The sequence below is a fragment of the Glandiceps talaboti genome, chromosome 4 (genome assembly GCF_964340395.1).
Source record: "Glandiceps talaboti chromosome 4, keGlaTala1.1, whole genome shotgun sequence".
In the NCBI taxonomy this organism is placed as follows: domain Eukaryota; kingdom Metazoa; phylum Hemichordata; class Enteropneusta; family Spengelidae; genus Glandiceps; species Glandiceps talaboti.
Window position 1 is genome coordinate 17,032,424 of NC_135552.1, and position 27,846 is coordinate 17,060,269.

The following is a 27,846-nucleotide window of genomic DNA, read 5'->3' on the forward strand; positions in this document are numbered from 1 at the left end:
ACAAAATCAGTTATATTACACCAAAAAAATTGATCAATCGATCAATCATTCAACCAAATAATAAATTAATTGATCAATCAATCAATCGATCAATCAATCAATTACATGCTTGCTGGCCCTGTAGTATAAGTAGCATCATGAGCTGACAAGTATACCATATTTGAACAATATATAACTGCCCCAATAAACACAAACTTTATAAGGGATGGTGTTATTTTGGTTAGAATTTGTGATTGATTAACAAAGACATGATGTTAATGACTGTGTGGGTGGCTGTGGATGAATTTTAAATTGCATCTCGTGCACCTCAGGATTTCTAAAGTAACAACTTGACTATACTGTGAGTGGAGGTAATGATATTGTATAGGAAATAGACTAGGGAAAAATAACCTGAAAATCAGAATCTGAGGCTGAATCTGCAGCTCAATATGAGACTAATCTGACATGTAATTTGTCCTTCAATGAGAATCTGATTCTGAATCTGACAGTGAGACCACAGGGAGCCCAGGAACCATCATACAAATAAATAAATCAATAAATAATAAACAAACAATACATAAATATGCATGAGTAAATATTGCAAACAAACAAAAACAAATAGATAAATAAATAAACAAATAAATGAACAAACAAACAGATATGCATGGGGGTAATAATATACTATATGTTTCTATATATACTCATCCATACAAAGAGCGCTCTCGTGTGGCTTGGGAAAACCTATGGTATTGTGTCAGATGTATGTAACAAGCACTCACAATGAACAAATGACCATCAACATAACAGCCAAAAAGAAATACAAGTGTACACTACATCAGATTTTAATCAGTTTGGGTTCAGATCCCCTTGTAGACAAACATTCTTTACAAATGTAAGTAACTAAATCATCTGAGAGTATTTTGTTCTAAATTACTCTTTAATGGGTGGTTTACTAAATTCTGTACACAATTCAGTGACATGGCTTTTCATTGCCATGGCTTCTCATGTGCCTATGTCCCCGAGTGGGTCTTGAGGTGTTTCCTAAGCGTTGTTCTGTGTTTGAAATTTTTTCCACACTCTCTACATTGTTGTCCAATTGAATGTGTTTCCATGTGTCCCCTCAGACTGGCTCTATGATTAAACCCTTTCCCACATTCTTTACATACATATGCTCGTTTATTTTCATGGCTTCTCATGTGAAACCGCAATGTGCTACTTTGGTTAAAACCTTTACCACATTCTTTACATACATACTCCCTTTCATTTGTATGGATTTTAATGTGTCTTTTCAGGCTACATTCCTCACGGAAACTTTTACCACATTCTGTACAAACATGTGGCCTTTCATCTGAGTGGTATTTTTTATGCACACCCATATGGGCTTTTGTCTTGAAGCATTTTCCACACAGTTCACACATAAACGGCCTATCATTTTCATGAATCTTCACATGTGCCTTAAGACCATCTTTTGGATAAAATTTACCACATATTTCACATTTTCTACTTTTGTGAACATTGACATGTCTATTCAGATTGTGCTTATAAAGAAACACTTTGCCACACACTTTACAGATATGTTGCCAGTCAGTTTGATGGGTTATCATATGCTTTTTCAGTCCACCAATACGAAAATAACCTTTCCCACATTCTTTGCAAACATATGGTAGGTCATCGGTATGGTGCATCATATGCAGTTTCAAGGTATATTCACTTCTCATTTTTTTCCCACATTTTTCACAAAAAAATGGCATTTTAGCATGGGCCTTCATATGAGTATTCAGATCATACCTCAGGTTAAAACGTTTACCACACTCTTTACAAACTAAAGGTCTCTCATTTGTTGGAACATGTGTCAATTGATGTTTCTGAAGAGTGATACTTCCCTTGAACCATTTATTGCACTTTGGACATATTAAAGGGCCATCATTGTTGCTCTTTAACTGTTTTTCCACATTGTAATTTGTATTGAAAGTTTGTCTACACTCTTCCTTCAGATTCTTCTTGGTTTGCAAGGAAGTCTCGAGATCACATTTATTATCTTCATTACAGATCTGGCCCTCTCTATTTCTCATCAAATTGCTTCGACTGCAACTTCCCTTACTACAGTCTTCACAATCTATGCCACAATGTGTTTTCAGGTGTTCATTGAGTCTTAACTTTCCAACTACAAACATACCACATACATAACATCGATACTCTAAAACACTGTCACTTATTGGGAGGATTTTTTGAGCTTGAGCATTGCTTATGAATGCTTCATTTGGGTTAGTTTCTTTGGGAGAAATAAATCCACAGTTGTCATTGGCACTCTCATTGTCATCAGAGTTTTCTCTCTTGAGAACAGGCACCAAATCTGTTGGGGGTATGCCAGTTGGAAACGGTTTTGCAAGACAAAAACTGTTACCATCAAGTAACTCTGCAGATACAACAGGTAGATTGGTCACACTTTCTTTGGTAGAGTACTCTTCTGAACTTGATTGTTCAACTATTTTGGTATCATCAGTTCCAGTTGAATAATTGAGTTTTGGTATTTGACAGTTATCACTGGTTACTTTCCAATAGTTCTGTGTGCTGTCATGGTGAGAATTGTCCGGCGACTTAGGACAGTGTAAACTTTCCCTTTTCACAATGTTATACTTAACATCTTTATTTGTATTCAGTTGTAGCTGATGGAGTTTTGAAGGAGGTATATTACATTGATATTGTTTATCTACTGACTCTGTGTTCATACTCATAGCAGTGTTTTGCTGACAAAGAGCTAATTTGTTGTTTTTAGGAAATTCTTGATTAACATCATTTCCCTTCTCACTTTTCATACTTCTTCTAATGTCTTGATGACACTCAGTGGGTTTGCTGCTTTCATTGAATTTGTGATTATCTTCAGCCATTTTAGTGTCTTCAATAGTAATTTCCTGATGACATTTATCTTGTTTGCAGTTTTCAGGAAATTCTTGATAACCTTGAACGTGACTATTTGTGATAACTTTTTGATGACATTTAACTTGGCTGGTGCTTTCTGGATATTTTGGATTGAGTTCTACAGTCTTCACATTTGTTTTCACAGCTGATGTGCTATCTGTTTGAGAAAGATATTAATTTATACAAAAAAGTATTAATGCATGACAAAAGATCACCTTAAATTTTTTATTTCAGAGGCCTCATTTGCACAGCCTTGCTACTTTCACTCAATTGTCTTAAATTGTCTTAAAGTTTTACTATTTGCTATGAGCTGCAAATCAATCCAGCCCTCAACAGCTCATAAGACTATTCACACAGTGCAAAACAACTCACTGTGAATGTAGCTTGCTGCTTTCGCAGTGAGTGGGCTTTTACCGATTGTGGAGGTTGAGAGGGCTAGATTGGACTTGTGGTGTATACCAAATGATGAGATCATGGATGTATTAATTTAGTGAGATCTCATGGAGACATCCATGGTCAAACTGATATATTAGGACAACTTGGTGAAAGTAGAAAGGCAGTGAGATAGTCTAATCACATCTCACCCAAACAATCCCCACCCCCACCTGTCCCCCACCCCCAATTTCACAATCACATTAGAGTTTCGCCTGAATGCTTTAAAGTTTGTGGTTCCTTGTTTACTCTTATGGGTGCAGATGGTGGGTTCTTTTCCTAGGTACAATACTTCCTAATTGAATAAATTCATTTCGAGAATTTGTATTTGACCTTGAAGATGTAGGCCATTGTGTTATAGTCAGAGATAAGACGATGACTTGAAAAGTTTACATCTATAAACTAAAGTGCAAATGGTCTCTCTGGTTACAAAACTTCCAATGTTATTGATAGAATTGCTATTTGACCTCTGACATGAAGAGCTAGGTGAAAGGTCAGTCTCTCGCTTGAAAGCTTACTTCTAAGTTCTATAACACACTTACAAATAACTGAATGGTGTCAGGGAGCAAAACTCATAATAACTGTACTGTGAAAAGTCCTATTATCATATCTAAAGATTAACACATTCACTATTATCAGGTTCCTAACAATACACATACACATGGGTTGACTAACGAGTGCATTATCACGATTTGAGGTTTCTGTTATCATTATATAAGCCTCAGACAACTCTATAGTGGTCTGAGTATAAGCTGGCCTCTAAGGCTCACTCATTACACATTTTTCTGTACAAATTGTGTTGACTTGCAAATTGTATTTCTTCCTTTATTTTTCTCTCTCTCTGTACACAAGTTCTTTATCTTTTTTTGTATTCTTAATGATGTGGACAAAGTGACAATAAAGTTACAATAATAATAATAATACTTCCATGAAGTTTTATGTTTTGCCACGGTGTTCGCATGACTTGTGGGGGGTTCAAGTGACAATATTTCCAGAGTTACCACTAGCCAGGCAAGTAGGCTATGGACCAGCGTTGTTTCCCTACCTTCGCAACAGTGGCTGACGCGACGAAGTTCTTGTATTCAGCCCCCCCCCCCCCAACACACACACTCACACACACACACACACACACACATACGTGTGTTTTATTACAAATGAGGCCTTCAGTACGGGTGTATGTTATGAGACCCCTAGTTTGTTGTGATGCTAAATCCATGAACATGATATCGTATATTCTTCCCCTAGCAGACTATACAAAAATCATCGCAGTTTAAAGAAACAACCATTAATGAGCTTTCTGTAGGCATGTGAACTTGTGAAGCCTTCCCAGGCTGACGTGGTTTATGGAGCCATTGGGTGTGAAGCATTTACTGGGCATAAGCTTAAAAGTAGGACCTTGGACCGAGTGTGTACTTTTAAGTGGGAAGTAGGGCCATTTACATACTCATGGAAGTAAAGTATAAAATAGGACCTTTATGCATTTTTAAAAGGTAAATTAAGTATCCCTGTATTTTCCGTTGTATCATTACACAACAGCAACTGCAAAATTGTCAGAAAACTGGCAACCTACTGTAATAATCTGGTATTTGACATAATTTCATATGCTTTCTTCCTTGAAATATATATAGACTTTTTAGAATGCAGAGTAGACAGAGGAAAAGATACCAAAAACTCTTGAAAACTTCAAAACCAGTTTAAAGTTTACTAGGTTGTTAGCATGTTATTAGTAGACTTCTTGAAACACGATTGTAGTCACTTTCTGGTGTGTAAAATCAGACTTTTACCTTTATTTGAAAATGATTTTATTGGCCGATAAAGACAAGGTAAAACAATATGGCAAATTTGAGCACCCCTTGTTGTAACTGGTCTGCACAAAGGGACAATGTGATTACAAATAGGTTTTTGTATAGTGCTCTTTGAATTCTGAAGTCATGGGCTGATATGACACCAGACACAGATATTACACCAGACACAGAAAAATACACTGATCATATATTTTTAATTGAAACATCAAAACCAACAGTTAGAACTTTGCTATGTTGTGGACCAACATTATTTTGTTTTGGAATAAAGACTTCTACTTAAAAGGGTTTCTTAGGTGATCTGGCAAGTAAAATGTGTGCATGAAGTGAAACAAATTTTGAACATGATGTTTACATAAAGTATACCCAATCCTTGTTCAGTTTATTTATTTTTCAAAAAATGTGAAAAACTGACTTCAAATGGACAATAAGAAATACAGTTCCAGCACACCAAAATTTTGCAGTCTGAGTCAAGGTTGAACATTTTGAATAAAATGGTGTGACAGGTGAAGAAAGAAGTAAGTACGTGGCCCAGAATGCCAGGTCCACTTACATTATCACTTCACATACTCTATGTTCAAGTACCAAGTATTTTTGATTGGACAATGGAGAAAATGAATTAAATGGTACATTTCCAAGGTAGTGCCATGCATTATTTTCAGAATGTGGTCGATCGATACACTAGCCCATGGTCACAGCTAAATTTATGTATGACCATGCAGTGAGTCCAGGTGACGGTGTAGTGACCATAGTTGGCAGAACTCACATGGAGTCTAAAGTAGGTTACATGATGCATTTGTATAAATAACTCTGGCCCACCCCCATCTGCCAAAAATTGTTGTGCCTTATCTCACTAACAAATTTACTTTATAAAAAACTGAATAACAAAAAATTCTGCTTACAAAGGTCACAGTCTTTCCTGTACATTACAGATTTGTCCAGTTAGTGACTAGCTACTACCTGCATTGACGCATTTTTCCAGGAAGAGGAACATGAATCAAAATTATTCCATTGTTGTTATATTTAGGAAAGTGAGTTTAAAGTATTGTGCTTTTGAGATAAGACTGAGATAGGTTAGCAAACAAGTTACTATGGAGCCTAGAATCCATTCAACTTCCTAATACTATGGTCACCACAAAGTCACCAAAGCTCAGGCCACAGATGAGAGATTCAATTTCTGCTGTAATTTTAAATAGAAGACACAAATAAGTCAAATCATGTACACAATACAAGCTACAAAGTAATACCCTGGTGTGTGTATTTTCAACAGAAAAGTAGGGCCATTTACACACCCTTGGTACCATGGTACAATGGAAGGCCCTGGAGTGTGATAATTTAAGTGACAAATAAGGCCATCTACACACTCTTAGTAATATGGCAACATGACAGACCTTTGACTGTCCATTTATACATTGAAAGTTGGCCATTTATACAATCATAGTAATAATATGGCACAATGAAAGGAGTTTGTAGTGTGTACTTTTACGAGGAAAGTTGAACATTTACACATTCATAGTATTTTGGTAGATGTATTTTTTAAGTTGAAAGTGGGGTCATTTAAACACTCATTGTAGTTTGGTAGAGAGGGAGACATTATTGTGTTCTGGGGTGGAAAAGTAGGAAGTCCCAGAATGTAAAGAGACTAGACATCAACTACAGGCTATGCAGCTTTGAACAGCAACCAATACACAATTGAAAGATGACTGATGACTCAATATATTGTTCTCACATTTGACAGCACTTCATACATGTGGTCTTGCTAGATATTAGACTTTAGGGGGATATTACACCAGACACAGAAACAATATACTGAACATGTACTTTTATTTGAAACATCAAAACCAAAAGTTAGAACTTTGCTATGTTGTGGACCAACATTATTTTGTTTTGGAATAAAGACTTCTACTTAAAAGGGTTTCTTAGATGATCTGGCAAGTAAAACTTGTGCATGAAGAGAAAAAGTGAAGTAAGAAAAGTTTCAACTTAAACTTTGAACATGATGTTTACATAAAGTATACCCAAGCCTTGTTCAGTTTATTTATATTTCAAAAAATGTGAAAAACTGACTTCAAATGAACAATAACAAATACAGTTCCACCATGATACTCAGTGAAGGTTGAAGTTTTTAAATAAAATGGTGTGATAGGTGAACAAACAATTGAGTAGGTGGCCCAGAATGCCAGGTCCACTTATATTATCACTTCACATACTCCAAAGCTTCAGGGTTAGTCAGAGATTTCAATTATTGTTCAGGTACTGAGTATTTTTGTTTGGGCAATGGAGAAAATGAATTAAATGGTACATCACCACAAAGTCACTAAAGCTCAGGCCACAGATGAGAGATTCAATTTCTGCTGTAATTTCAAATAGAAGACACAAGTCAAATTGTGTACACATTACAAGCTACAAAGTAATACTTTGGTGTGTGTATTTTCAACAGAAAAGCAGGACCATTTACACACCCTTGGTACCATGGTACAATGGAAGGCCCTGGAGTGTGATAATTTAAGTGACAAATAAGGCCATCTACACACTCTTAGTAATATGGCAACATGACAGACCTTTGACTGTCCATTTATACATTGAAAGTTGGCCATTTATACAATCATAGTAATAATATGGCACAATGAAAGGAGTTTGTAGTGTGTACTTATGAGGAAAGTTGAACATTTACACATTCATAGTATTTTGGTAAAATGTATTTTTTAAAGTTTAACATGGGGTCATTTAAACACTTATGGTAATTTGGTAGAGAGGGAGTGTTCTGAAGTGGAAAAGTAGGAAGTCCCAGAATGTAAACAGACAAGAGGTCAACTACAGGCTATGCAGCTTTGAACAGCAACCAAAAAAATGAATTAAATGGTACATTTCCAAGGAAAGCCATGCATTATTTTCAGAATTTGGTCGATCGATACACTAGCCCATGGTCACAGCTAAATTTATGTATGACCATGCATTGAGCCCAGGTGACGGTGTAGTGACCATAGTTGGCAGAACTCACATGGAGTCTAAAGTAGGTTACATGATGCATTTGTATATTAAATAACTCTGCCCCCCCCCCCCCCGCCCTCATCTGCCAAAAATTATTTTGCCTTATGTGACTAACAAATTTACTTTGTAAAAAACTTAATAACAAAAAATTCTGCTTACAAAGGTCAAACTCTTTCCTGTACAACAGATTTGTCCAGTTAGTGACTAGCTACTACCTGCATTGAAACATTTTTCCAGGAAGAGGAACATGAATCAAAATTATTCCATTGTTGTTATATTTAGGAAAGTGAGTTTAAAGTATTGTGCTTTTGAAATAAGACTATGATAGGTTAGCAAACAAGTTAGTATGGAGCCTAGTATCCATTCAAGTTCCTTATACTATGGTCACCACAAAGTCACTAAAGCTCAGGCCACATATGAGAGATTCAATTTCTGCTGTAATTTCAAATAGAAGACACAAGTCAAATTGTGTACACATTACAAGCTACAAAGTAATACTTTGGTGTGTGTATTTTCAACAGAAAAGCAGGACCATTTACACACCCTTGGTACCATGGTACAATGGAAGGCCCTGGAGTGTGATAATTTAAGTGACAAATAAGGCCATCTACACACTCTTAGTAATATTGCAACATGACAGACCTTTGACTGTCCATTTATTCATTGAAAGTTGGCCATTTATACAATCATAGTAATAATATGGCACAATGAAAGGAGTCTGTAGTGTGTACTTATGAGGAAAGTTGAACATTTACACATTCACAGTATTTTGGTAAAATGTATTTTTTAAAGTTTAACATGGGGTCATTTAAACACTTATGGTAATTTGGTAGAGAGGGAGACATTATTGTGTTCTGAAGTGGAAAAGTAGGAAGTCCCAGAATGTAAACAGACAATAGGTCAACTACAGGCTATGCAGCTTTGAACAGCAACCAAAAAATGAATTAAATGGTACATTTCCAAGGAAAGCCATGCATTATTTTCAGAATTTGGTCGATCGATACACTAGCCCATGGTCACAGCTAAATTTATGTATGACCATGCATTGAGCCCAGGTGACGGTGTAGTGACCATAGTTGGCAGAACTCACATGGAGTCTAAAGTAGGTTACATGATGCATTTGTATAAATAACTCTGCCCCCCCCCCCTCATCTGCCAAAAATTACTATGCCTTATGTGACTAACAAATTTACTTTGTAAAAAACTTAATAACAAAAAATTCTGCTTACAAAGGTCAAACTCTTTCCTGTACAACAGATTTGTCCAGTTAGTGACTAGCTACTACCTGCATTGAAACATTTTTCCAGGAAGAGGAACATGAATCAAAATTATTCCATTGTTGTTATATTTAGGAAAGTGAGTTTAAAGTATTGTGCTTTTGAATAAGACTGTGATAGGTTAGCAAACAAGTTAGTATGGAGCCTAGTATCCATTCAAGTTCCTTATACTATGGTCACCACAAAGTCACTAAAGCTCAGGCCACAGATGAGAGATTCAATTTCTGCTGTAATTTCAAATAGAAGACACAAGTCAAATTGTGTACACATTACAAGCTACAAAGTAATACTTTGGTGTGTGTATTTTCAACAGAAAAGCAGGACCATTTACACACCCTTGGTACCATGGTACAATGGAAGGCCCTGGAGTGTGATAATTTAAGTGACAAATAAGGCCATCTACACACTCTTAGTAATATTGCAACATGACAGACCTTTGACTGTCCATTTATACATTGAAAGTTGGCCATTTATACAATCATAGTAATAATATGGCACAATGAAAGGAGTTTGTAGTGTGTACTTATGAGGAAAGTTGAACATTTACACATTCACAGTATTTTGGTAAAATGTATTTTTTAAAGTTTAACATGGGGTCATTTAAACACTTATGGTAATTTGGTAGAGAGGGAGACATTATTGTGTTCTGAAGTGGAAAAGTAGGAAGTCCCAGAATATAAACAGACAATAGGTCAACTACAGGCTATGCAGCTTTGAACAGCAACCAAAAAAATGAATTAAATGGTACATTTCCAAGGAAAGCCATGCATTATTTTCAGAATGTGGTCGATCCATACACTAGCCCATGGTCACAGCTAAATTTATGTATGACCATGCATTGAGCCCAGGTGACGGTGTAGTGACCATAGTTGGCAGAACTCACATGGAGTCTAAAGTAGGTTACATGATGCATTTGTATAAATAACTCTGCCCCCCCCCCCTCATCTGCCAAAAATTATTGTGCCTTATGTGACTAACAAATTTACTTTGTAAAAAACTTAATAACAAAAAATTCTGCTTACAAAGGTCAAACTCTTTCCTGTACAACAGATTTGTCCAGTTAGTGACTAGCTACTACCTGCATTGAAACATTTTTCCAGGAAGAGGAACATGAATCAAAATTATTCCATTGTTGTTATATTTAGGAAAGTGAGTTTAAAGTATTGTGCTTTTGAATAAGACTGTGATAGGTTAGCAAACAAGTTAGTATGGAGCCTAGTATCCATTCAAGTTCCTTATACTATGGTCACCACAAAGTCACTAAAGCTCAGGCCACAGATGAGAGATTCAATTTCTGCTGTAATTTCAAATAGAAGACACAAGTCAAATTGTGTACACATTACAAGCTACAAAGTAATACTTTGGTGTGTGTATTTTCAACAGAAAAGCAGGACCATTTACACACCCTTGGTACCATGGTACAATGGAAGGCCCTGGAGTGTGATAATTTAAGTGACAAATAAGGCCATCTACACACTCTTAGTAATATTGCAACATGACAGACCTTTGACTGTCCATTTATACATTGAAAGTTGGCCATTTATACAATCATAGTAATAATATGGCACAATGAAAGGAGTTTGTAGTGTGTACTTATGAGGAAAGTTGAACATTTACACATTCACAGTATTTTGGTAAAATGTATTTTTTAAAGTTTAACATGGGGTCATTTAAACACTTATGGTAATTTGGTAGAGAGGGAGACATTATTGTGTTCTGAAGTGGAAAAGTAGGAAGTCCCAGAATATAAACAGACAATAGGTCAACTACAGGCTATGCAGCTTTGAACAGCAACCAAAAAAATGAATTAAATGGTACATTTCCAAGGAAAGCCATGCATTATTTTCAGAATGTGGTCGATCCATACACTAGCCCATGGTCACAGCTAAATTTATGTATGACCATGCATTGAGCCCAGGTGACGGTGTAGTGACCATAGTTGGCAGAACTCACATGGAGTCTAAAGTAGGTTACATGATGCATTTGTATAAATAACTCTGCCCCCCCCCCTCATCTGCCAAAAATTATTGTGCCTTATGTGACTAACAAATTTACTTTTCAAAAAACTTAATAACAAAAAATTCTGCTTACAAAGGTCAAACTCTTTCCTGTACAACAGATTTGTCCAGTTAGTGACTAGCTACTACCTGCATTGAAACATTTTTCCAGGAAGAGGAACATGAATCAAAATTATTCCATTGTTGTTATAATTACGAAAGTGAGTTTAAAGTATTGTGCTTTTGAATAAGACTGTGATAGGTTAGCAAACAAGTTAGTATGGAGCCTAGTATCCATTCAAGTTCCTTATACTATGGTCACCACAAAGTCACTAAAGCTCAGGCCACAGATGAGAGATTCAATTTCTGCTGTAATTTCAAATAGAAGACACAAGTCAAATTGTGTACACATTACAAGCTACAAAGTAATACTTTGGTGTGTGTATTTTCAACAGAAAAGCAGGACCATTTACACACCCTTGGTACCATGGTACAATGGAAGGCCCTGGAGTGTGATAATTTAAGTGACAAATAAGGCCATCTACACACTCTTAGTAATATTGCAACATGACAGACCTTTGACTGTCCATTTATACATTGAAAGTTGGCCATTTATACAATCATAGTAATAATATGGCACAATGAAAGGAGTTTGTAGTGTGTACTTATGAGGAAAGTTGAACATTTACACATTCACAGTATTTTGGTAAAATGTATTTTTTAAAGTTTAACATGGGGTCATTTAAACACTTATGGTAATTTGGTAGAGAGGGAGACATTATTGTGTTCTGAAGTGGAAAAGTAGGAAGTCCCAGAATATAAACAGACAATAGGTCAACTACAGGCTATGCAGCTTTGAACAGCAACCAAAAAAATGAATTAAATGGTACATTTCCAAGGAAAGCCATGCATTATTTTCAGAATGTGGTCGATCCATACACTAGCCCATGGTCACAGCTAAATTTATGTATGACCATGCATTGAGCCCAGGTGACGGTGTAGTGACCATAGTTGGCAGAACTCACATGGAGTCTAAAGTAGGTTACATGATGCATTTGTATAAATAACTCTGCCCCCCCCCCCCACCCTCATCTGCCAAAAATTATTGTGCCTTATGTGACTAACAAATTTACTTTTCAAAAAACTTAATAACAAAAAATTCTGCTTACAAAGGTCAAACTCTTTCCTGTACAACAGATTTGTCCAGTTAGTGACTAGCTACTACCTGCATTGAAACATTTTTCCAGGAAGAGGAACATGAATCAAAATTATTCCATTGTTGTTATAATTAGGAAAGTGAGTTTAAAGTATTGTGCTTTTGAATAAGACTGTGATAGGTTAGCAAACAAGTTAGTATGGAGCCTAGTATCCATTCAAGTTCCTTATACTATGGTCACCACAAAGTCACTAAAGCTCAGGCCACAGATGAGAGATTCAATTTCTGCTGTAATTTCAAATAGAAGACACAAGTCAAATTGTGTACACATTACAAGCTACAAAGTAATACTTTGGTGTGTGTATTTTCAACAGAAAAGCAGGACCATTTACACACCCTTGGTACCATGGTACAATGGAAGGCCCTGGAGTGTGATAATTTAAGTGACAAATAAGGCCATCTACACACTCTTAGTAATATTGCAACATGACAGACCTTTGACTGTCCATTTATACATTGAAAGTTGGCCATTTATACAATCATAGTAATAATATGGCACAATGAAAGGAGTTTGTAGTGTGTACTTATGAGGAAAGTTGAACATTTACACATTCACAGTATTTTGGTAAAATGTATTTTTTAAAGTTTAACATGGGGTCATTTAAACACTTATGGTAATTTGGTAGAGAGGGAGTGTTCTGAAGTGGAAAAGTAGGAAGTCCCAGAATGTAAACAGACAAGAGGTCAACTACAGGCTATGCAGCTTTGAACAGCAACCAAAAAAATGAATTAAATGGTACATTTCCAAGGAAAGCCATGCTGCATTATTTTCAGAATGTGGTCGATCGATACACTAGCCCATGGTCACAGCTAAATTTATGTATGACCATGCATTGAGCCCAGGTGACGGTGTAGTGACCATAGTTGGCAGAACTCACATGGAGTCTAAAGTAGGTTACATGATGCATTTGTATAAATAACTCTGCCCCCCACCCTCATCTGCCAAACATTATTGTGCCTTATGTGACTAACAAATTTACTTTTCAAAAAACTTAATAACAAAAAATCTGCTTACAAAGGTCAAACTCTTTCCTGTACAACAGAGATTTGTCCAGTTAGTGCCTAGCTACTACCTGCATTGAAACATTTTTCCAGGAAGAGGAACATGAATCAAAATTATTCCATTGTTGTTATGTTTAGGAAAGTGAGTTTAAAGTATTGTGCTTTTGAAATAAGACTGTGATAGGTTAGCAAACAAGTTCCTTATACTATGGTCACCACAAAGTCACTAAAGCTCAGGCCACAGATGAGAGATTCAATTTCTGCTGTAATTTTAAATAGAAGACACAAATAAGTCAAATCATGTACACAATACAAGCTACAAAGTAATACCCTGGTGTGTGTATTTTCAACAGAAAAGCAGGGCCATTCACACACCCTTTGTAATTTACACATTCATAGTATTTTGGTAAAATGTATTTTTTAAAGTTTAACGTGGGGTCATTTAAACACTTATGGTAATTTGGTAGAGAGGGAGACATTATTGTGTTCTGAAGTGGAAAAGTAGGAAGTCCCAGAATGTAGGCTATTCAGCTTTGAACAGCAACCAAAAAAATGAATTAAATGGTACATTTCCAAGGAAAGCCATGCATTATTTTCAGAATGTGGTCGATCGATACACTAGCCCATGGTCACAGCTAAATTTATGTATGACCATGCATTGAGTCCAGGTGACGGTGTAGTGACCATAGTTGGCAGAACTCACATGGAGTCTAAAGTAGGTTACATGATGCATTTGTATAAATAACTCTGCCCCCCCCCCCCATCTGCCAAAAATTACTATGCCTTATGTGACTAACAAATTTACTTTTCAAAAAACTTAATAACAAAAAATCTGCTTACAAAGGTCAAACTCTTTCCTGTACAACAGAGATTTGTCCAGTTAGTGACTAGCTACTACCTGCATTGAAACATTTTTCCAGGAAGAGGAACATGAATCAAAATTATTCCATTGTTGCTATATTTAGGAAAGTGAGTTTAAAGTATTGTGCTTTTGAATAAGACTGTGATAGGTTAGCAAACAAGTTACTACGGAGCCGAGAATCCATTCAAGTTCCTTATACTATGGTCACCACAAAGTCACCAAAGCTCAGGCCACAGATGAGAGATTCAATTTCTGCTGTAATTTTAAATAGAAGACACAAATAAGTCAAATCATGTACACAATACAAGCTACAAAGTAATACCCTGGTGTGTGTATTTTCAACAGAAAAGCAGGGCTATTTACACACCCTTTGTACCGTGGTCAAATGGAAGGCCCTGGAGTGTGACAATTTAAGTGACAAATAAAGCCATCTACACACTGTTAGTAATATGGCAACATGACAGACCTTTGACTTCGACTTCACAATTATGAAAAAGAAAAACAACACTTTGAAAAAGTAGGATCATTTACAAAGTAACACTGTAACATGGTAGAACGTGCGACTGAGGAGAGTGCACAAAGTCTTTTACAAACATCAAAGCCAACAAAGTTACAAATATGCCATGCTGAGAACCCATGTTATTTTGATATTGGGTAAGAAAGTCATTTCTCAGAAAAACAAATTCCTACAAACTGTCAAGTCAAACTTGCATATGAAGAGGAAAAACAGGAACTTGGAAAACTCTATGTCAAAAAGCCTTCAACATTGAATAAAATGTTTTGATGAACTATCCTAGTTGCTCTAGCTCATGTTAGCTGTCTTTCAAAAACAGGCGCCAAAAATCAAAACCTTACAGCACACGTTAGTATTGCTTTGTCAGCGAAAGGTTGAGATTTTGAAATCAGTTGGTGTGATAAGTGAGTAATTACAAGAATATGTAGCCTAGAATCAAAGCCAGTTCCGATGGCATTTATTGCTAGTGTAACACAACACAAAGGCTTGATGGTCAGACATTTCAAATACATTGAAAATTGACTAATTTTGATTGGAAAATGCATATATGAAAATTAAATTGTGTGGTAAATTTCCATGGCAATGCCATTATTTTAAAATGTCAGTACTATACCACACCTGGTGGCATCTAGTGAACAAGAAACTATGCACACGTGATTGTCGGCAACCATAGTTGGTGGAACTTAATACATAGTTACTTCACTAGGTCATATTTTGCATTGAATCTGTCCTGCCCTATCAGACCAAAGGCTATCTTTAAAAAAACAGCTTCTTAACAAACTCTGATTCCAAAGTTAACACCTATTTATGAAGTACAACAGTCAAACTCCTAACTCAGCAACTACCACTCTGAGAAAAGCCATAAAAACAGCTTCTTAACAAAACTCTGATTCCAAAGTTAACACCTATTTATGAAGTACAACAGTCAAACTCCTAACTCAGCAACTACCAGTCTGAGAAAGGCCATAAAAACAGCTTCTTAACAAAACTCTGATTCCAAAGTTAACACCTATTTATGAAGTACAACAGAGAATTATCAAACTCCTAACTCACCAACTACCAGTCTGAGAGAAACAACCAAAAAAAACCCAGCTTCTTAACAAACTCTGATTCCAAAGTTAACACCAATTTATGAAATACAGCAGAGAATTATCAAACTCCTAACTCACCAACTACCAGAGAAGCATCAATTTTCATTAAATGAAAACAATAGTAATATTAATGCCAATTACACTGCAGAAATCATGCATACACTACACTGCGAGTCTTATAATTTACACATCTTTACCCTTCCATCACCACACTTGTGACCCACATGATTACTACCACCTTTGTCTAGGGGTAGCATGAAACAAAGTATCACCTTTGACCTGCCACATCACCTAGGGAAGATTTGACTGGAGGCAAAAAAGGCCAAAGATGCCACTCTGTCCATACTTACCACCTTTACACAACCTTTACACAATGATTACACAGGTGGAAAGATGAGTAAAATGACTTTCTGTATTTTGATATTTAGTTATAGGAATCAAGACCTAAAGACATCCCAACCCCAACAAAGTTTATGCAATCAAGATGATCGCTATTTTGAAGCAGGCAAAGACTTACAAGCACTTTTCTGGATTTTATTATTTTCTTTGCCAATTTAACCTCTTTCTTTGCATGAGGTATCTACATGCTTTAATAGCATCAAAGTTTTGGAGTTAACAGCTCTCAAAATATGAATATTCTCCACACAAAATAGCTCATTATAGTGAACACATATTGCCTGGCCATGTGGGCTATAGCACTTGTTTATTACACCTGAGGGACTGTGAGTTACCAGAATCACATGCTATTTCCCCGAGGCCGAAGCCAAGGGAAATAGCATGTAATTCTGGTAACTCACAGTCACGAAGGGGTAATAAACAGGTGCTATAGCCCAAATATAGGCCAGGCAATATGTGTTTTATAATATACCTCATGAAAATCTTGCCCTCTTTTCTTGAGGTTGGCAGACGACATCGTTCGAAGCTGCCATTTTGACCTGCTGTGAATGTGCGGTGGTCACATGACCATGTAATAGTTGATGGAACTATTTCCCTAGGGAAATAGTCATTCTATTTTCCTATTATGTGACTGATTCTAGCGAATCATGGCACAGCATTATCACTAGGTATATTATAACTTAAATTATATCAGACAATGATGCTACTGAATGCACTCTACATAAGAATACTTAATTTCCACACATTGTGCACTATAGTATGATGTAGGGCATGAAAAGCACAAACAAAATGGCCACCGAGCAGCCATATTAGAACATGTGTCACAAAAGAAATAAACAAGCATGTATGTTACACTCGTGCCAAGTTTGCCAGAAATAAACTCAGTCTTGTCAAAAAAATATGACTTCAGATGCTCACATGCAGGAACAGATGGACAGAACCCAATATATGTGTCATTGACATTATCCAAGACTTCCTCCAGCAGGGATTGAACTTTTCAATCTCAAACACAACTTTTGAAAGCTACACCTGAAGCTTTCATCCTCTAACTAATCAACTTCATCAGCAGACTGAAAAAAATTGACATGAATTAGCTAAGCTAAGAACAAAAGGTGTTACTTACCATGTTTAGAAACATCACCACTCACTGGGTTAGTGAGTGATATTAACACTGTGACAGTGGTCCTATGCATGGGAAAGACTGAAATGGCTCCCATCTTTGTTTAAATGATCATGCAAGCAATTGTTAGTAAAACCAAAGGACAAGACAGACAAAAAGGATCTGAAGGGTCTAACATATCACATTAAATGTGGGGGCGGTAGTGATAGTCAGTGTGATCAAGACTGAATCGGGGAGATGGAAAGATCACTAAGCCAGTGAGTGGTGGTGTTTATAACATGTTAACACCTGCTGTTTGTTTATGTCAATTTCTTCAGTCTGCTGGTGAATACCTTAGTTAGACTGGATGAATGCTTCAGGTACAGCTTTTAAAAGTTGTTGTGTTGGAGAATGAAAATTTCAAATTTCAGTAGAAAATGGCTTATAGTATACCACACAGTTTAACCTACATAGTTACTTGACAGTGTTATTTTACATGAACAAACAACTAGGTCATGTGAAGCATTAAATAATTAGACATACCTCACTGTCACTGTCATCTACTGTGAGCTATGTGCAATATTGGTTATCACATGAGGGTTGACTAATCATGAATCAGTTAAAAGTCACAATTTGATCACTGCCTAGATAGGAGATAAACCAGACAATTCTGATCAATAGCAAAACCATACATTACATTTGTTGTTTGGTTCCTTTTTTTTCATATGCTATTGCTCTGGTTTGAACATGCCATTTTATTAATTTCCAGTCCCTGTTGCACAACACTTTCTCCTTCAATAGGCATTTTTCAGCTTCAGACTTTGTTACAACTTTCCTCTTTTGAATGTGAGACATGAAATGCCTGTCAATGGCTTCTTCTTCAGCCCTTGTCCATGGCACTCTTCGTCGAACAACTTTAGACTTTGTCCCAACTACATGTACGAAGAAAAAAGACCAATTTTCAGCAATATACTTTCACTGTCATCCTTGACATCAAGGAAGAACATTCAGCTGACATTGTTAATGATGTAAATGAGCAATTACAAGACACTGTAGCACTTAATAACTTTTGGAACTATCATAATGCTGTATGATCAATGTTTGTTTCAAGTTCCATCAAAGCAAACTTTCCTATTCTTTCTGGATTTACGCGCATTGATAAATATACAAATGAGCAATTAAGCAACAAAACTCTAGTCTTTTCGTACTCATGTTGCATCCAAATACTATGTCAGCCCACAACTGCTTGAAAGAAAGTGTGACACTAACAATTTGTTAGCATATGTACGTCCACATGTGCGTGGGGTGTGACAGTACTCCATATCCTGCAATGCAAGTAATCCATCGGACCCCTTCTCATGCATTGTCAGTTTTTATGCTCGAAGATCCTTGCTTAGCATTTGATACTGTCTATCAAGACATTTAGGGATTGATCTGACATTAGTACCAGAACAATAAAGTACACTGTAGTGTATTATAAAACACACATTGACCAGCAACAGCAACCTGTTCCCGAACGGGCTGCAAGTAACTTGAAATGAATGCAATTTCATTTGACTGGAGGAAAACAGTCTGATTCATTCTGGGTGACTAACTTTCCTCCTTGGGAACAGATATTGACAGAAGCCATCACAACCAGTCATTCTATGACAGTTTAGCACTTATTTTACACTTACCTGTGGTTGATCTATTTTTAGGTCCTGTAGACGACCCCTTCTTAGGTCCACAATTTTCTCTAATCTCTGGTTGACTTGTCTGATTATAATTATGTATACTTATTCTTTGTATTCCCTCAATGGAGGCTAATGAAAAAATTATAGTCACTGTGTAAAATATCAAGCCTATGCAGTAAAGATGGTATGTTCACAAATTATGCAACTCAAAATCACTGTTAGCAAAGACAAGAATTTTTGAATTCAAAAGAAAAGAGCTGCCAACCAACTATTCTTGCTGTATACCACACATTATAGCTATCACATATATATATATGTTAAATTTTATCTTGTGATTTCCCAAGTGATTCATAGTAAATATTTCTATACAGCTTGGATTGATACTCCAGAACCTGAAACAAACTGAATCACAACAAAAGACAAAAAATGCACCACACCACCCCAAAGGGTCATTAATGTATAAGTATGTCTTCAAGAAACAGTTATTACTTGTATTATTACTTGTAGGCATTTACAAGGATCTCATATCATTAAAAAACAAAAACATATTTAGAAATACAAGTATTTAATGACAAGACTGATGACACTTCGTATGTTCTTAAAAATTCTGACTTCTCAGCAGCACAGACAATTTTTAGATGTGCTACTGTTTTCATTTAACAACTGTTTTAAACATGTCCTTGTCCGATGTAGCATAAAGGAGAGCATTATTTTTTTTTAAAGTACAGGTGGACAATTAACTTACCTGGATTAGGGTCCACTTCTTTTTTTGCATCATCACAATCTGGATTAGGGTCCACTTCTTTTTGTGAATCATCACAATCACTATCACATGAGTCTTCCTCATCAGAAAGGAGTCCAGTAACTTCTGTTGGAGCAAACAAGCTTGAGTGAGGTCCTCATCATGACACAAAGAAATTGAGAGAGAAGTTACGCAGTGTTTTATTTAAGGGTGGTAAGTAGGTAAATGTTACCGGGGTTCCCCTGTCATTTTGTCCAATTGACACTTCAATTTTTCATCACTAATGTTACCGCAGTTCCCTATGAAACTAAACTTTATAACTTTGCTTGTGGAAAAAAACCCTCTGCACTCTGACCTACAGTATTTGTACAGTAAGTTCTAAGACTACATTATTTGCCAGGCAGGTACACATGTGCAAAAAGAAACTTCAATCTATGTTTTCAACTAAGATTTCCTCACCTTTGTAATCACAGATGAACTGTTTTGCAACATGGGGCTTATCCTTCTTTTCCCTTATATACCTCTTATACTCTGGCTGTCTAGAAACACGTCTACTGCGTGACATATTTTTTCTAAATCTATAGACAAAAGGATGTAAAAAAGTTTGTAAGTAAGGCTACAAAATATAACACAAAATGAATGAGTCAACAACTTTCTACCATCAGCAGGTTTTCCATAAAGATGACTTAACTGGTGCAACTATGCAAGGAATTTACGTAAAATATAATTAATACAAGATCTATATTCAAAACATTGCACTTGAAGGCACATTACATGCATGTACACAATGTACATGTAAAACAAAAGAATTTATGTTCCAGAGACAATGCACATGTCATAAAACCCACTGGTCCATTATTATGCTTACCTTGTGTACCTTTAGCCTCTGTAATTTGTAAATTGATAGTATTCTCTTAATGATACTACTGCAGCTTCAATTTTCTCCAGGAAATGAATTACATAAATTATGTAAAGTATCTGTGGCCAAACTTTCATCCAAATCCAAATAAATGACAAGATGAGCTATCCGACCTATCAAAAAGAATACAGGGAGATGACATTGAATAACCACTCACTAAAATGTAAATTCCAAATTGGGATCACAAGGCTGTTTTTGAAGTAAGTATAATAGATGGTATTACTGCAATTCTGAAAATAAACTGTATTAATCAATAGTACATAAGATGTTATGAAATAAGTATACTTGCACACTTATTCTATACAAACACTTAAAACTCAAAAGCAAAATAGAAATATGAGATCAAAAGAATAGATGGCCTTCTAAACACACACGCACACACATACATACATACATACATACATACATACATACATACATACATACATACATACATACATACATACATACATACATACATACAAACAAAGTGACACATACAAACTAATTCTTTATAGAAATTTACAAACTGTAAGAACTCAACAGCAAACAGAAGTCATGAAATAAGAACAGCAGACGGTTTCTTCTACACTTATCCTGTTATTCTCTATGCACGCTATTAAACAACTGAAAGAAGGATAAATCTACATGTATGTGTGGCAGCTGGTCTCTCTTCTAAAGTATATACTGAAAATCGATACACACACCCTTTAGAAAATTAAGCAACATGAAGGAAGTAGAGCAGATGGTCTTACTTTTACACACACAACACACACACAGTGTAATTCTCTATACAAAGGTATCATCTGTAGTAATAGTTAAAAGAAGTCACAAAATAAGAGCAGCAGATATATACCGGTAGTCTCAGTAGCTCTTCTACACACACACACACACACACACACACACTGATTGATCGGTACAAAGTTACATGGTGAAGTACCTCACTGTTCTACAAATAAACCGTTATTCCCTACACACTAACAACTCAAGGCAAAAATACAAACAAGTCATTGAAAATGACATAGACCCAGCTATGATTGGGTTTTAAGGAACTGTCAGTTTATGTTGTCATTTTCAAACCTGGTTAATGTTGTTTGGCCTCATATGGTTGTTTTTGATATCACTACTCTGTTCAAGCATGTATGGGTTATGGCTTTGGACATGAAAACTGCACCAACAAAATGGCTAGGCAGCCATATCGGATTGTATCACGACGAAAATGGATATGCACATGTATGTCACAGAACACTGTGCTAATACCAACTTTGAATGAGATCTATTCAAGCAAGTCTGAGTTATGGCTTTGGACATAGAAAATTCGAAAACAAAATAGCTGGCAGGCAGCCATATTGGATTGTATCATGACAACAATGAATATGCACATGTATCACTATGTCATAGAACACTGTCCTAATACCAACTTTGAATGAGATCTGTTCAAGCAAGTCTGAGTTATGGCTTTGGACATGGAAAATTCGCAAACAAAATGGCTGCCAGGCAGCCATATTGGATCGCATCACGACGAAAATGGATATGCACATGTATGTCATAGAACACTGTCCTAATAGTAACTTTGAATGAGATCTATTCAAGCATGTCTGAGTTATGGCTTTGGACATGGAAAATTTGCTAACAAAATGGCTGCCAGGCAGCCATATTGGATTGTATCATGACATCAATGAATATGCACATGTATGTCATAGAACACTGTCCTAATACCGACTTTGAACGAGATCTGTTCAAGCATGTCTGAGTTATGGCTTTGGACATTGAAAATTCGCAAACAAAATGGCTGCTAGGTGGCCATATTGGATTGTATCATAAAACAAATTGACGTGCATATGTATGCCATAGTACATTTGTATGTTGCCCCTGTACTTAGTTTGATAAAAATTGGTCCAAGCATCTCCAAGAAACAGCTGCGGGCGGATGGACGGATGGACAGACGGACGGAACCCAACCCATAAGTCCCCGTCCGGACTTCATCTGGCGGGGACTAATGTATGTAATGAGAGAAGTCAAACAGGTGGCCTGTCTTCTTCACAAACTGCTTCGGTTGTGATGTAATACAGGTAACAAAATATTTGTCACAAGCATCCCCAACAAATGACACCAACTGTCCATAGATAGTGACTTTTAACTACACATCATTCTCTTACTGGGGTAATGTCAATCACACTTGATGGGCTTGTCAAAATTCATTACAACTGCATGGGTCTATAGCAACTGTGAGCTTCAACAAAGGTCTCATTGACAATAAAAGAAATTTAGTGTAGTAATTAGTTCAAAATCCAGTACACACGCCATCCATTTAAAACTCCCTTTGCATCAAGTACATCATGCCCATGTACCTGATTACCAGTTAAGAATTTACCTATTAGTAGGTCAATTATTAGTCGTATATATATCTGTGACCAAACTGGGCATCACACCATAGCTACACACCTAATGACACTTTATAACATAAAGTCAGTCTTGATAACACCATTTGTGTAAATTTTAGCAGTGGCTGTCTATAAGCAGGTTTTCAAAGAGAGCAGCACTGTGGGAAATCAAAGCCCTTGTGATGTACATCAAGATGAGATATATTCAAACCAATGATTGGTGTCTGACACCAATCATAGGTTTGAATATATCTCATCTTGCTGGCCAGTAATTTCTGGGGCAATTCAGTTCTGCTGCAGTCACAATTACTTTTAATCATATTTTAATTTATTTGTCTGACCCTCAGCAAAAAATGTTGTCAAGAAATGTTGGTAGAATTGAGAACATTTCATTCATCAATGATGACATCATTGACAGAAACAATCTGTTGAGAACAGTAAAGTTCAATAAGCTTTTCTGAAGTGAATTTTATGAATAAAGCTGGTATTTCACCAAATTAACTTGCTGGAAAACAGATACTAGTCAATCCTTTCGAAATTTATTGTCTTAAAGATGATTATGTTTATGAAAACATACCATGAGGTTGATCGTTGAAAGCAAAGTTTCACAGGAAGCACATGCCAGTGTATGTGAAAATAATTTTTGAAATTAATTTGTCATCTTTTTAGAAATTCCCAAAATTAAATCAGAATAGGAATTCATATCATGCAGGGTTTGACACTGGAGTAAAAAAAAACACTATCCCACAGGACTAGTAAAATTGATAACATAATAGTCTTGAATTGGTGGTCCCGTCTTTCAGTGCTTTCAATTGTTCACTTTGGCTCTTCATCTCTCTTAGCTTTTGCTCTACTTCTAATTCACTTTTCCAAACGCCATATTTATTTTAAACCCTGTGTTCCAGTTGTACTGTCTATTTCTTTGTAGTTGTTTGTGCATCATCAGTTCCTTACTGTAATTTTGTTTGCTTTTTTATGTTTTGGGGCTGCTTCTATTTTGGCTTTCTTTATGTAGTTTGTCTTAATTTTTTATTTTTTATTTTTTTTTTGGGGGGGGTGAAGGGTAATAAGATATGATCATGTGGTCTTATTTCTAGCTTAAATATAACATTCTGGTACACATTAGTCTGACTTGCATTTTTAAGGACAAAAATTACTTTCCCATACAGCAAGTCTCTATAGTGTCATCCTTAGGGCTTACTAGAATGTATTCACAACATAAAAATAAATAAATCTGAAGGTTACCAGCAGTTAGAGTAAAATTTCGTTACTAATTACACTTAGTCTATTTTCATGTCTATGTACTTCCGGGTTGACATATTAAACGTTAAACGTGATACAGTTGGCCCTATAACTACTAAGAAATGACAAAACCAATCGTAAAATAAAGTTCAGGATTTTGATTTTTTTCAAACTGAATATCAATATCCACTACACATTCAATAACTGGTTTCGTGTTCCCAAAAACACGATCTCGCAACACAGAACGGAATCGTGTTATTGTTACTGTTAGCAGTGCCACATGGCTTCAATGTAGGCTGTACCCAGTAAAAATTACGATCATCACAGCAAAAACATAGAACACGTTGTTTTCTTGCTGAATAAAATCACTGACACAAAATAAAAGAAGTATTGGACCCTCAAACTAATGTGATTTGAAATTCGACGCACCGATAACAACACGATCAAATTGCGTCATCGATTTTGACAGCAACCATTGTTATGATTGAGCTTCACTATAGTCAGTTCAGTTGAACGTGGCCGGACGAACGCTTACGTCCAATTTGTACAGTGATTTTATAAAGGGAGCTTTATAACCTACCAAATAAATAACTCAGAAACGTAGTTTAGATAGCAACTGATCTGAAAATTACTGTTTAGAAAGACTACGCACTGTACATAAATACGAAATCATGCGAGATCGCCTGTTGGGCGACTTTCCCACAGGGCGTGCTTTTCGAAAACTACACAACATAAGCTGTTATGGCACGAACTCATATAAAATCTACCCCGTTTCCAAACTGATAATTTTATCGCGAATACTCGGAATAGACAATCAGAGTTGGTTACAATAGCAAATTAAAAATCGAATGAATTTTACCTTACGGTGACCGTGAATCCGTATCGCCACCATTTTGAATGCTGAGCTCCCTAATATTGAAAAGTCACTATCCCGTATGTAGGATAGGACTACATGCGCATTTTAGTAAGTTTTATTGGTCCTTACAGAAAGTTACTAGACTCGGGATAGCGGGCCAGTGTGTATATCGAACCAAAATCCTTATGCTTCCTTATTTGAGGTACTATTAAAAACGTGAACATTTGACCTTTGAGTTAGCGAATAGCGGGACTGAGCTGAGTAGCGACTACGTAACTATCTGTAAGTTTATAAAATTACAAATGGTGAACTTCCGCCATGTGAACTTGCGTCATTTTTATTGTAACAATACTATTAAACATGGCAAATATACATGTACAAGAACATAATTAATATCTCTGTAATAACCCATGGTAAAGTTTAAATTCTGTGCTGTCCACATAAACAGGGTCTATATTTTCATTCATTTGTGACTTTTCGTTTTTCAGTACTCTTGGCTACGTGCTTTCGTTTTTCAGACTGTTGCCATCAACTAAAATTTTACAGCCCTTGAAGATCACCCCTGTCTGGAACATGAGCGACTACTTTTAGATAAAAAAACACACATTCAAGCAGATGAATGCACCCATCCTTTGATGAAAGGTTTGACAATACTAACTGCTGAAAATTTGGACAAAAATATATGAATTCAAAAACGTCTACAGCACAAAGATGTATATCATATGAGCGGCCATATTCAATCGAGTTTGCTCACTGTGACGGACACACAATAATAGTGTCGCCAATTCTGAAATAATGGTCTTAAATGATAGTCATTATTAGCAAAGTATGAATGGTGGATGTACTAACCTTCAGAAAAGGAAACTCCAACGACAGGACTTGCCATGAGGCAGTGAATGCTCCCTGGAGCTGGAAGTACTCATAAGTGAACAGCAAACTTACACGAGTTCACTCACTAGTTACAGAGATACGCGCATGCGCACATGAACGATTTCAACTCTTGGTGGCGCTATGTGCCTAGAACATGTGTGCGTGCTTTCCTGGTGACTTTTGCGAACACTCACGCCGATTTTCGCACATATTATATTTTTGACAAAAAAGTAGGACCATCGCTGAGAACATTTCTAGGCATTTTTTATGCCTTTTTAAGCGTATTAGGAGGGCCAAAAGTGTGAAGCCCGAGTGCGTGGCTTCACAACATTTTGTGGCTTTACAGCGGTGGTGGTTTCGGGGGGTAATGGATTGACATTTGATAAAACACACACACACACACACACACACACACACACACACACACACACACACACACACACTGATCAAATAATATACACGGACAGTATTGACTAAAGGTTCTTAGTATTTTTCGTACCTTCTTGTGTAATTGTAACACCGAACCTCCAGCTTTCTAATATGGTTAACGCTCTCAGCACTTTTGACACGGCAGCTTGACATCGCCAACAGATTCGTTTCGATAACTCAGGCCTCCCAGTATAACCTACTCCGAATATTTTTACCAGCTTAGAATTCAGAGGTTCCTTTTCAACGCGGTAACAACTACCCAAACATCCCCTTGCTGCTGTACGCAAAAATACATTGCAAAGGCGACATAAATCGTCTCTTTCAATAGTAGTTGTAGTAGCGGAGCGCTTTGGAGGCGCCATATTTCGATTGCCGGATGTGACATATTTTGTGTGACGTTATCAACACATTCACATTCACATTTGCAACGTCACACTTTCAGATCGGCACATTCGAACTTACAAAGTGAGCCCACGAACCGTATTAATTAAGAAGAAAGAAGTACATAACTAAATGTTAATAATCATACACAAACAAACAAACAAACAAACAAACAAACAATATGTGTTATGTGTTCATGAACATACCATTAGCACATGAATATTATCGATACATGTTTATATGGGCCTAAATCTGAATACTAAAACAATACAAAAAGCGAATTCATAAAATATATATCTGAAATTTGGCAAGAACATTCTTATTGTTCACGACATGATGATCCCATCAGTGATATGCAAATTAGGGCAAACAAATGTGTATTTTTGGCAAAATATCTTTAATTCCAAACTACTAAGCAGATTAGGCTGAAATTTAATGGGGATGCATGTGGAGGTGTATAGAAGAAGAAATATAATTATTTCATCAGTGATATGCAAATTAGGTGTAAACTGAATTTTGGTCAAAAGTGTATATCTCAAAAAGTACCTGGTTAATGAGACTGAAACTTGGTGAGCTGTTTCTCGAAGTGTTATTCTGCAGATTTTCTTCAAAACATTTTGGCACAAATGGCTCTAGCAACCATGACCACGCCCTTAGCAACAACCAAATGGCAGTATATTTTGGTCAAATAACATCATCTGGTAGGCAAGCGAGTAAACATTCAAAAAGTGTATGCAAATACCCTTAGCAACCATGACCACGCCCATAGCAACAGCCAGACGGTGGTGTATTTC

The 27,846-nt window shown here is 36.3% G+C and overlaps 1 protein-coding gene across 1 annotated transcript; it reads right to left on the reverse strand.

Moving 5' to 3' along the window:
- Window positions 1-822: 822 nt before the first annotated feature.
- LOC144434083 (uncharacterized) lies at window positions 823-27,056 on the reverse strand. Its single transcript, XM_078122539.1, has 2 exons — window positions 26,742-27,056; window positions 823-3,055 (listed from the first exon to the last, which is right to left on the reverse strand). The coding sequence occupies exons 1-2, from the start codon at window positions 27,031-27,033 to the stop codon at window positions 990-992; spliced, it is 2,358 nt and encodes a 785-aa protein (XP_077978665.1). The 5' UTR covers window positions 27,034-27,056; the 3' UTR covers window positions 823-989.
- Window positions 27,057-27,846: the final 790 nt, after the last annotated feature.